This window comes from Benincasa hispida, chromosome 5, assembly GCF_027475165.1.
Source record: "Benincasa hispida cultivar pf3 chromosome 5, pf3_genome.v1.1, whole genome shotgun sequence".
Taxonomy (NCBI): domain Eukaryota; kingdom Viridiplantae; phylum Streptophyta; class Magnoliopsida; order Cucurbitales; family Cucurbitaceae; genus Benincasa; species Benincasa hispida.
In genome coordinates this window covers 18,138,548-18,151,771 of record NC_143482.1, presented here as the reverse complement: position 1 = coordinate 18,151,771, position 13,224 = coordinate 18,138,548, and the positions used below count along the sequence as shown (strand labels likewise).

The following is a 13,224-nucleotide window of genomic DNA, read 5'->3' as shown; positions in this document are numbered from 1 at the left end:
TGTGTTCGACAGTGGAGTTATTATTCTCAAAAGCTCGTTTCACCTTTTTTTTTTTCAACTGATCGCAATGTAATGAAAGCAATTCTCTGAGACCGCTACCACCCCTAAACTTAGAGGTTGGCATCATTCTCACCGCAAAGCTAAAAACAAAATTACAAGAATTTGATAATAAATGGTTGAACAAAGGTTTGCACAAAATCAAACTTAAGACTTTCAAAATTTGAAGAAGCTAATAAAAGTAAAGAATGTCTTGCGTTGATTAGTTAGAAGATGCGGTGAATTATACATACCATCATAGAAACATCGCAAAACAATGCAATCGAGAAAGAAAGAATTTCAAAAGGATAAGGCATACAAGATAACAAGAAAAGACCTTAGGCGGAACAATGCATGCGATTGTGCGTTGGAATCTACGCGATCAAAGCCATGCGTTGAAGTGTGAAAGGGATTCTTCCATTGTTCTGTGAACCGAGGAGACTTATTGTTGCACCTACAAGAGCAAACATACTACAACCAAGGAAGCAGACATATATCCAAAATAACAATGAAAATAAAAATAACCTATACTAAAAAGGCAAATTAAAGATAGAGTAGAAGATGTCCCTGAAAAAAAAAATAGGAGTGTTGTCACCGCAAGGAATCTTCCATGTAGGAGATTGCTCTTAACTGCTTGGGTCAAGTGCCTTGACCATTGGAACTTCTGGAAATTGTTGGGCGCATGTTGGCCACCATGTGCTTAGAACTGCCTTTAGCTCTTGCGACTGATTGCCCTTCTATCTTGGGGTCAACATTGGCTTTCAGCGCATCGCTTACACTTCAATATTGATTGCAACCTGGTCGCACAAGCTGCAATACTCCCAAAATAAAAAGTTTGCTCGCAGAGACACAAAACTTAACAAACATTTAGCTGCCAAGTCCCCGGCAACGGCACCAAAAACTTGATGACGAGAAATTAGAAGTCAAATTATTCAACGACTAAAATCCTTTGGACAAGGTATGCGATGCATGTTCCTAAGATATGTGTTGATAGTCATGCGTCGATGGTCATGCGTTGGACTGATAATGCGTTAATGAATGTATGCGATGACCATGCGTCCTGTCACAAGTTTTCTTGTGCTCACGCCAAGTATAACGTGAACACAAGTTTCTCGGGTAATTCGAGGTCAAACATAGGGACTTGTAGCTATATGTATGTGGTAATGTGCATGCGGCAGTTTAAATAAAAAATGGAAGAGAGGTTGCTAAGTTAACCCTACTCCTACTCCTATCTAACAGACAACGCAACGAGAATATGCATGAGGTAGAGATACGAAAACATTTGACATGAAATAAATGTATGGGAATATAGATAAAATGTGGAGATGATTTCATTACAACCCTTAAGAGTGACCGTAAGGGCAACCTTAGTCAACGCAAGCCATGCAATCATGCTACACACACATGGACCTAACTCTAGGACGTATGTGGTGTATCTACGATATTGCCGAGAAGCCTATGCCTGCCTAGACCTCCATAACCAGCTCACTAGCTCTCGCCGCATGAGCATGGCTACCGTATAACCCTTTATCCTACTTCCTGGATGCATGCAAATCCAATCTGTAGGGTGCATACGTTGTGTGAAGCAAACAGAACTTATCTTTAAGATCCCCATTCTTGCATATGCGTTCCAATCCACTCTCCCAAGTCTTAGATTTGTGTTTTAAACTACTCTCCCAAGTATGCCTAAATGATGAATGAAGCGCTCATAGGACAAGGTAACCGCATGAACTTTGCTGACCTAAGATTGTTACTATCCCTAGTGAACAATGCATACATTGCTTAATGCGATCAACCACTTACCCTCTCGAGCAGCTGGTTATTGCTGACTTTACTCATGGACAAGCAATGCGTAGCCTATAGACAGACATTACAGCAGCTTCACACTAAGCAAATAAGATTACTCACACACTCGCGTAACACACACCTCTCGGTGGATTGCTACATGCTTCATATCCCTAATCCACATGACTAAGTATGCGATACCCAAGCAATTCCACTAAGTGTTGCAATGAAAGTAAAGATGCTAAGTAAAGAAGATGGAGATGGATTTGAAGGAGACAGAGAAATGCATTGAAAATAAATTGTATTAATTCCTCAATCACAAAATGTCATACAATACAATACAAGAAAGAAAGGAAAAGGAAATGACCGGCTGGAAGCAAAGACTTGCTCCCAGCGGATATGCGTCAAGGCTGCTGGTGGTGCCATGGATGGGCGGAGGAGCTGACTCTCTTGAGATCTAGCTCCGGTCGAAGGCTCCGGTCGTCACTCGGAATGGATGAAGGAGGTAAAGAACTCTCAAGCGTCTTCTAACGCATTTTGTCTGGATCGCGGGGAAAATCCCCAGATCACAAGGATCATCCCCGGATGACTTGAATTTCTGCTCATCGGCTTCTATTTATAGAGCTTGGGTCATCCACAGCATTAATTGGACTGCTCTGAGTCTGAATTTCGGCACGTTAGTCCTTTCTGAACCTCTGCTACTAACAGCGTGGTAGGTGAAATGTCAACATCATCTTTTGGTTTTTCTCGAGGTAGATGCGTTGATACGTTCATTCCACCAACCTTGTGTTGCTCCTATTAGTATGTGTTGTCGCGTAGCCGCAATCATTTAATGACCGCATTCGCTTAATATCGCAATTCTACACGATGACCGCAATCGCTAGGCGAGCACAACTCCCATGCGATGGAAGCATATGCCTGATTACCGCAACATCCATGCGTTGATCGATGCGTTCGGCCTTGTGATGGAGTGTTTCTCGGCATGCGGTCATCTATGCGATGGTTCTGTTTTTGCGTTTGCATCCATTTCCTATTTTAGCTACAAAAATAGAACATTGAACGCATAATAACGCAAAATAACGGGTTTGCTGAGATTCAACATGCTGATCGACACAAGCTCATTTTCTCGTGAATTCCTATCATGATTGACACATATTCTGCCTAACAACCATCATAATTCTAAGTAAAAGGCCTACTGCATGTCATCAAGCTTATGCTACAAGATCGTGTAGTTTTTGCTACAAAATCGTGCAGCAAGCTTCTACAGCTTTTACTACATTGTTTGCTACAAGATCGCTGCAGAGAGATCCATGGTGGACGGTTCAGTTCGAGCAGTTCAAGACCTGGTTCACTTGTTTCAAACCGGGTGGCTCTTATTCTTGTAATAATTAGCCTTTAAGTTTCTTTTAGGTATCCTATTCCAGTCCATTAACTAGCAGTTTTAAATATACATTTGATGTATGTTTTTATTATATGTCATGTTGTATGTCATATAGTTGTAAAACCCACCACAGGTTATGAATTTTTATTCATGCATCATTTTATATTATAAATGTTATAATATATGTATATGCATGATTTAAATTATATAGCATGCAAATGCATCATATAGTATAAATATTATAGTATATGTATGCATGCATTTATAGCATATCCATGCATCATTTATATTATAATTGTTATAATATATGGTTGAATGAATGTGTAGAAGTATGCTATAATATGATTCATTACCTAGTTATATAATTTTTATATATGTTAGTAATGAATTTAGATTGCATGAAGCATGACACTACCTTAGGTTAATTTATAAATGTTATGATTAATTGAAGTATTTCAAGCATGCAATGAATGTTTTAATTGTTTCATTTATTTATAATCGTTATAACTAAATGAAATTAGAATTAAAATTAGTAATTAAGAGTTGCATGCAAACCTTAGGCTATAATAATTTTTTAATTTTTTTTAAACGTAATTGAGATAGATCTAAGATCATATTTCTAATAAGAATAGAAATCTTAGTTTAGTTTAATCTTTAAATAGTTTAATAGGATTAAATTGATTTTTAATAAAAGATTAAATGTAATAAATGTATTTATAAGGGACCTTTTGTATAAGGCGGATTCTGTCTAGACTGGAGTACTTAAGTTGACGGAAATGTCGCATCCCTACCTAGGAATCTACCTGGAAAGGTGAATTAGATAGATTTGTTATATGCATGCAAGTTTGATCAAAGTCTATTAAATATTTCAATGAGACTTCAATCAAAATTGTTTAATCATCAAAGACAAGTGTTGTTTTTTAGAAAATTAAATGTTCACTTAGTTAAAATCAGTAGTTGGGTTTTTCCTAAGTTAATTAACCCTAGGTAAAATACTCAGTGGGAGAAAAATGGGGTATGTGATACTTCTTTTTATCCTCTACACGTTTTTCCCTATAAATTCACACCGTGAGATCTACACTCAGCCTCGAGGCACCATGGGTGTCCCCCTATGGGTGGAATTTGGGTAGGTCAATAACAAGGTGAATGAAGAGAGTGTCTATAGTAAGTGGGAGGGGGACATGTGATAGCACATCCCTCGGCCTCTCTCATTAGGTTAAATAAAGTTTCATGCATCGACTCGTGGCATCGTGGGTGTCCCCCCCTAAAGGATGGCAGTATTGCATGACATTTTATTCAATCTCTAGAAATGGATAGAGTTACTTTAGTTTCATGTCCCAATCGATTTTTTTCCTACAATTGGCTCATTGGGGCGGAACACTAGAACCTAAAATGAGGGGTTGCACTTACAAGAATTGTTAAGAAAGTTAACAGATTCTGGACCGAACAATGGTGACTATTAGTCACAGTAACAAGGTGTTGTTTCTGTACAATGGTTGAAAATGTCTTATTTCAGTGAAGGGATACTTGATCACCCTACGGTGAATTTTGTTCTGCCTCATTGAAACATCATTGAAAAATTAGATGTCACTTAGGGTACATTAAAATTTTGCTAAAACTGATTGGTTGTTTGAGTGGTTTAATGCAAAGTAAACTAATTGTAAATAGTTTTTTCATTTTCAGCAATTATTTTATTATGGCTACCGCTACACTAAACTTGCTCGCCGCAGATAAATTAATGGGAGAAAATTACACTAGTCGAAAAAACACTATCAACATAATACTGATCATCGATGATCTTTGTTTTGTTCTAATGGAGGATTTTCCTCCCATTCCAACTCCCAATGCTCTTCAAAATGTTCAGGAAGCTTACGAGCATTGGACACGAGCAAACGATAAGGCCCGAACGTATGTCTTGGCAAGTCTTAACGAAGTCTTGGCCAAGAACCATGAGCCCATGCTCACAGCCCGTGAGATCATGGTGTCCCTGAGGGAAATGTTCAGACAACCGTCTTCACAGCTCAGGCATGATACACTGAAACACATATTCAATGTTTGTATGCAAGAAGAGGCATCTGTTTAAGAATATGTTCTCAACGTAATGTTCTACTTCGACGTGGTGGAGATGAATGGGTCAAGTGTCCATGAAGCCAGTCAGGTAAGCTTCATTTTGGAATTTTTGCCTGAATGTTTCCTACACTTCCGTAGCAATGCTATTTTGAATAGGATTGACTACAACCTGACCACTCTGCTCAATGAGCTATAGACTTTTCATTCCTTAATGAAAAGCAAGGAATACAACGGTGAAGTAAATTTTGCTTCATCTTCTAAGAAGTTCCACAGAGGTTCAACTTCTAGGACTAAGTTTGTACCTTCCTCCTCAGACACCAAAAAGTGGAAGAAGAAGAAGGGTGGAAAGGGGAAAGCTAACCTTGTAGTTGCTGCTCAAAGGGGCGAAAAATCGATCAGAACTGCAAAGGAAATTTGTTTCCATTGCAACCAAGATGGGCATTGGAAGAGGAACTGCCCCAAATACTTGGCAGAAAAAAAAAAGGCCAAACAAGGTAAATATGATTTACTTGTATTGGAAACCTACTTAATGGAGATGATGATTCTACCTGGATTATAGATTCTAGGGCCACTAATCATGTTTGTTCTTCATTTTTAGGGATTAGTTCCTACCAACAACTAGATGCTGGTGAGATGACGATGCGAATTGGAACTAAGCACGTCATCTTAGTTGTGGCAGTTGGAGGTCTCCGGTTGACTTTATAGAACAAATTTCTTATTTTAGAAAATATTTATATAGTTCCTAATTTAAAGAGGAATCTTGTTTCTGTAAAGTGTTTGCTTGAATGTTCTTATATTATCAACTTTCTTTTAAATAAAGTGTTCACTTCTAAGAATGATGTTGATATTTGTTCTGCAAAACTGCAAAATAATCTTTATGTGCTAAGACCGTTAGCAATTAACACCCTCCATAACACATAAATATTTAAGACTGCAGTAACTCAACATAAAAGGCTTAAAATTTCTCCTAAAAAAATGTCCAACTTTGGCACCTAAGGTTAGGACACATCAATCTCAATAGGATTGAGAGATTGTGAAGAATGGACTTCTAAGTGAGTTAGAAGAAAATTCATTACCTGTGTGTGAGTCATGCATGCCTTGAAGGCAAAATGACTAAGAAACCCTTTATTGGAAAAGGTCACAGGGCCAAAGAACCTTTAAGGCTAGTGCATCCGGACCTCTGTGGTCCGATGAATGTAAAAGCTATGGGAGGTTATGAATATTTCATCACCTTTACTGATGATTATTCAAGATATGAGTATGTTAATTTAATGCAACGTAAGTCTGAATATTTTGAAAAGCTCCAAGAATTCAAGGATAAAGTTGAAAATGCATTAAGTAAAACAATAAAGACATTTTGATCTGACAATGTGGAGAGTTTATGGATCTGACATTCCAAAATTATTTGATAGAATATGAAATAGTATTACAACTCTCACCACCTGGTACACCTTAGCAGAATGGTGTATTAGAAAGGAGAAATTGAACCATATTGGACATAGTTCGGTCAAGGATGAGTTGCACTTCCATATTCTAACTGAATTAGAAATTTCACAATCTAACTAAATTAGAAATTCCATAATCTAATTAATTTAAATTAAATCTAAATTTCTCTTATCAACTCAATTTAAATTAATTATCTTCTCTATTTTTTATCCATACTCTAAAATTAGAGAGGATAAAATTTAAAATCACAATTTTCCCTCTTCCTTCTTAAATTTCAAATTCCTTTTAATTTTAAAACTCTAGTTCTGTTCTTTTTCTTTTTCTTTATTTTCAATAATCTTTATCCAAAATAATCCAAAAATTCGAAATCTTTGTCCAAAGTAATCCAAAAATTCCAAATATCTTATCAAATCTTTTCCAAAACTTTTTTTTCTTTATTTTCAAATCTTTATCAAAAATACTCCAAGACAAACTTCACGAGATAAAAGATAAAAATGATGTGAAGTTTGTCTCATGAAGTAACTTCACAAGACGAATTTCACGAGACAAAAGATAGAAATGACATGAAGTTGAGTTCATTTCTCATGAAGTTCATCTCTTAAAATAACTTCACGAGACAAATTTAAACCCAAATCATCAACTTAGTCAGCAAGCCACATCAGCATTTAAATAATCTACTTGAACAGATCTGTTAATTCAAAACAGAAGACTTTGTTTTCTATATAGGATGAAATAGAAAAGTACCCACCCTCTAGAGAGAGACCAATAACAACTTGAAGATCAAAACTTTAATACAAACATGTGATAATGAACATTGTAACAAATTATGGTATTAACTCTAAGGTCTTGGGTGAATGAAAGAGAGATTTGACAAAGTCCATTATTGATTGGTACACATCATCAACTTCACTTAACTTCCTTCCCCTTTGGAATAACAACAATTCTTCACCACCAATTTTGCACATGTCCCACCGTCTTAGGGATCACCAAATTGTTTGAAGCAAGCTCAATCCCGTCGATGGTTGTCGGGTTGCCATGTCGTGGATTGAGATAAGGAGAAGAGAAACCAGACCCAATGTTGGAGAAGAGAGATAAAAACGAGTAGTGTAAATAATGTTCAATAACCCCAATCCTTACGGTAAAGAACTAATTAGCTTTTAATTTTCTTGAAAGTAGAGAACAAAATACTGAGATTAAAATAAAATGAATATAGAAGTATAAAGATGAAATTAATATTTTAACTGTAAGAATTCTATCGTCTCATAGTTTTATTATATCAAAAATATCAATCAATGTCACCGGAATATTGAAGGCAGTAAAAAAAAAAAAAAAAAAACCTACCAAGTAGTATAAATAATGGGTGGTGGTTAAAAGGTAGAGTCAGATTGAATTCAAAACAACCTCTTCTGTCCGACAAAAACTTGCAAAACGCCATCCGAACCGCCAGCCACCAACGTACATTCATGTTCCCCCACTTGCCTCCAACAAACACTACTAACCAACCCATAACCCGACCCGACCCGATCGAATTCCTTGACCCATATCGGCTCTCCCCATCTCTTATCGTACACAAAAACCCTCTTGTCCTCCGACCCGCACCCGATTAAACCCCCGTTCCTCCACACTGATAACCCCACAAAGCTCCTCCCATTCACGTGCCCTTCGTACGTGCGCACCACACGTGCCTCCTCCGTCTTCCACATCTTCAAACTCCCGTCCGTACTCGCCGACACCACCGTCCCTCCGTCCACGAATTTCACATACGTCACCGTTTTCCCGTGCCCTTCAAAGACCACTACCGGTTCCCTCATCTTCCGCCGGTCGTACCCGTACGCTTTCCGGTCCGCACATCCAACCGCCACCAACGCGCCGCCGTACGGGTTGAATTCCACGCAACAAACCGGACTCCGCACCACGCTCGGCTGCACCACCGCCACGCATTCCCCACCGTCGCAGCGCGTGTCCCATACTTGCACTGTGCCGTCGTCCGACCCCGACGCGCCGACTACTGGATCCACCATTGAGTAATCCACACTCCACACGCGACGCCCGCCGTGTTCGTCGCGTTCGAAAATCGGTACCTTCATTTCTAGATCGTACTCCATTACAACCCCGTCGTAATCGCCGGAGCCTAAGATCCGGCCATTAACACCGGGCTTCCAACGGAGGCTACTGAGTTTAGCCGGAGTACAGATACAGAATTCAGAAGCACGGGAATGGTCCAATTGATTAATTGTACCGTTATGAATGTTCTCCGGTAAGAGATTATGAAGACGGTAGCCGCGGATTTTTCTGGCGATTCCAGCGGTGGCGATGAGGGAATCGGAAGGGTCGAATTCAACAACGCCAAGGGTGTCGGAAGCGGCGCCAATGGCAGAGGAGGAGGAGACGACGGCGGCGAGGGTGAAGTCCCATTCACAACGAGGCGGCGTGGTTTCATTTTGTTGTAATTTGTTGTGTAATTGTTTTTCTGGGTTTTGGTTTTGTGGGGAATTGGGAGTGCAAAGGCTTTTCATTTCCCATTCATAAGGAGTGGAAGGGAAAAAAGAAATTGTATGGAAATTTGGGGCTTTGGGAATTGGAACCAATCCACGGCCTCCATTCAACCACCTCTTTTTTTTTATTCTTTTAAATAAAATTTCGAAAATAAAATATATCAATATATCAGTTTATATCCCAAATTAATATTGTATTAATTTAAATCAAACTTTCATAAATCTATTAATTTAAACCTTACGTTAATAATTTTATCAATTTGAATCTTAAACGTTTATAATTGTATCAATTTAAACCTTAAAGTTTCACAAATATATCAATTTAAACTTTTAAATTGATATGTTTATAAAAGTTCATGATTTAAATTAATATACTTATGAAAATTTAAGGTTTAAATTGATACAATTATTAGTTTAGGGTTTAAATTAATATTATCTTCAAAATTTAAAGTTTAAATTGATACAATTATTAATTTGGAATTTAAATTGATACCATCATTAAAATTTAGGGTATTGGTAGGTAATTGCCCTAAAATTTTATTGCAATTTATGTGATGTGGATAAATAATTGCCCTAAAATTTTATTGCAATTTATGTGATGTGGATAAATAGCATCGTCATCTCTGTTTTACTTTAGCTTTAATTTCACCGCCTACTTTTATTCCTTTACTTTAAAGTTTCTGTGTTCTTTTCATCCTAATTTTGTGCTATATCTGGAAATCCGACCATTCTAACCCAGATTTTAAATATTCACCTCCACCAATATGTTCACAAAAAACAAATTCACCTAAATATGACATTCATAAATATATAAATAAAAGCAATAATGATTATTTTTTCAAAAGGGTTATTTCCGATTTGTCTCATATGTACATCAGACATTCATGAAAATATCTAGTTAAAAAAATATATATTCTAGATATACTTTCTTTATACATTTTCTCGTCACTTATAAAAAAAATTAAAACATTTAAAAAAAATTTATCACCTGTCAAATCATGAATAGATAATTTAATAGAATACATCAGGATAAATAATGTTTGAGATGTATCTAAAAAAATTGCTATGTGATTTATAGGACCACTGATGATCTATTCTGACAATTTTTTCTTTTACAATAAATTACAGAAGTGGGATGAGAAAATCCTAATAAATAAATTAAAGAAAAAATGTGGAGTAAAGAAACGTTGGTTCAAATGAACTTCTGAAACAATGTTATTTTGTTAGATTTTTTTGTTCTTGTGAAATTGGAAAAGTGATTTTATGTATACAATTATGAGATGCTAATTGGACGACGATATTTGGCATCTAAACAAACATATAAAAAATAAAAAAATAAAAAAAAAATAAAAAGAAGAAGAAGAAGAAGATAAGCATGCCACTTTGGTTTTTTTTTTTTTTTTAAGAAAAAAATATTCTAAAAAGGCGGAGAAAAACTAAATACAACTAAAATCTTCTGACAAAACAGAGGACACCTTATCCAGAAAAGGTCAAAACCAAATAAGCTCTTTTGATCCCTCAATTAAGAAAGAGACACTACAAAAAATATCACGGGGAAGCCAAGCTCCGCTGTCGCAAGGACACGAACAACCTTATTACAAGCTTTATTACAAAAAAAAAAAAAAAAAAAAAAAAAAAGCTCATAACATTCATATGAGGAGCGAGCGAGAAAAAGAATATCAAAATTCAACGTCTCTGATAAATCCGCACTATCTTTGTTTAGGATATTGATGATTTCTAAATAATCCGACTTGACTTCTAATGAGGTAAGCACTCTGAAGACTTGTGACTTTGATTAAGCATAGTTATATAAGTTTTTTTTTTTAATTTAGTGATATTTATATAGAAAAATTGAATTTCTGACTTCGTGATGAAAAATACGTGTTTTATATCAATTGAACTATTTTTTAAAATTGACGGATAAATAACGTTATCGAATTAGTTTTGAAATTCCAATAAGCTATTCGTGATTCTGCAACTAATTTGAATATATAAAATTAAAGATGGCTCCTTTTAAAAATGAAAAAAAAAATAATAATAAAGTGTTTTTTTTTTTTCGTTTTGTTCTCATTTACAGTATCATGGAAAATGCTAAGTGGAATAGAAAAGGGCAAAAGATGTCTACTAAAAGCAAAGAAATTATGCACTTTATTGGAAAGATTAGGAAAAGCAAGTTGTTTGAAAATAATTCATTGGAAAGAAATATATATTTTATTGGCCTTTTTCATTTATTAATAAGCTAAAATAAAAATCACTACTTTCCCATTTCTTTCAAAAATATTTCTATTATTTCACAACAATACATTTTGGTGCCAAAGTAAACATCTTAGAGTTTTACTTTTCACTTTTCATAAATATTTCGTAATCATACCAAAGTGTGTTGTTCAACGATAATTGACATTTATCTTATTTCTTAAATATTAGAAATTCAATACTAATTCTTTGTTGTATTAAACAAAAATATTTTAAAATCACAATTGAGTAGAAATTGATTAAATTTTATATGAAAATAAAGATATGGAAACTGATGTGGTGGCAAATTTGAAATAATTGGTCGTAACATACAACCATATGACAATATTTAAGTTCTATTTTTTATTTCAAGTCATCACCATGCTATTCTAGTTCTCAATTTTCACAAACATTCAATTTGGTGTATATTTATTTAGGCTCCATTTAGTAGCCATTCGATTTTTGGATTTTTGTTTTTGGAAATTAAACTTTTAAACACTACTTTCACCTCCAAATTTTTTATTTTCTTATCTATTTTTTACCAATGATTTAAAAAGTCAAGCTAAAATTTGAAAACTAAAAAAAATATTTTTAAAATTTGATTAAGAATTATACTAAAAAAAGATACAGATCATTAAAAAATAGAGAATAAATAAATTGAATTTAAAAAAAAAAAAAAACAAAAAATGAAATGGTGGCTAAACCAAACTTTAGATTTCAACGTTTATGAAGATTTTAAAACCATATGACAATTGAGATATTTATAATTTCGCCTTGTTATTATTGTTATATTTTCAGGTTTTTTTTTTTTTTTTTTTAAGTTTTGAATTGTTTGTGTTTATAAAAGCGAAAGGAATCTCTGTCCTAGTCACACGTCGCTTCAAATACTTATTCCACTCATAGTTTGTGAACATCATGATTTCTTCTTCTTATTATTATTATTAAAAAGGGTCGTTTTTAAATAGGTATATTTGGATGAATATTGTAAATTTTAAAAATAATTGGTAAAATACTATAATTTTCAAAATATTTAGAAAAATATAGTAATTTTTTTATTTGATTTGTACAATTTTTTTAAAGAAAATCCTATGTATGTCGAGTGTTAACACCCGACAAGCCTTTCTTTCTCCTTTGTCAAGTTTGAACATTCGGACTAACACAACCAGTTTGGCTCTGTGTCTACGTCATAGGAGACAATTCTTCCACATTGTGCGACCTCATCAAACTCATCTTCTTCTACTCGCGCAGGTCCCATACGTTAGGAACTGGTAGAGGAGCAATAGGTATATCATATATATAATGTATCTACACTGAGTGACATCTTTACCATTTTAATCAATTATAAAAACGAACCGAAAATGGAATATATATATATATAAGAAATATATAAAAAATGACTCATTTTGTATTAAATAACAGGAAAAAAAACCAAACCTTTTAAATTATAAACATCAAAGTTAAATAAAAAAAATCAAATAGATAAAAAAAATTCATTCAATTGGATTTTTTTTTTATTAAAAACAAACAAAAATACTAAACTTTTTAACTAAAAAACTTTAAACATCAAACTTAAATATAAAAAAACGGATATTATAAGAAATATATAAAACAATGAGTCAAATTAATAATTTTATATTAAATAGCAAAAAAATAAAAATAAAAACACTACACCATTTAAACTATAAACGTCAAAATTAAATTTAAAAAAAATCAAATAGTATAAAAAATTTATTCAATTAGGTTTTATTAAAAATAAACAAAAATACTAAACTTTTTAAC

At 34.4% G+C, this 13,224-nt stretch overlaps 1 protein-coding gene across 1 annotated transcript; it reads right to left on the bottom strand.

Annotated features, from left to right (window-relative positions):
- Positions 1-7,953: 7,953 nt before the first annotated feature.
- LOC120077500 (WD repeat-containing protein RUP2-like) lies at positions 7,954-9,321 on the bottom strand. The gene has a single exon (XM_039031407.2). The coding sequence runs from the start codon at positions 9,232-9,234 to the stop codon at positions 8,110-8,112; it is 1,125 nt and encodes a 374-aa protein (XP_038887335.2). The 5' UTR covers positions 9,235-9,321; the 3' UTR covers positions 7,954-8,109.
- Between the last annotated feature and the right edge of the window lie 3,903 nt (positions 9,322-13,224).

Coding starts and splice junctions, on each gene's coding strand:
- LOC120077500 (XM_039031407.2), bottom strand. CDS start 9,234: ATGAAAAGCCTTTGCACTCCCAATTCCCCACAAAACCAAAACCCAGAA.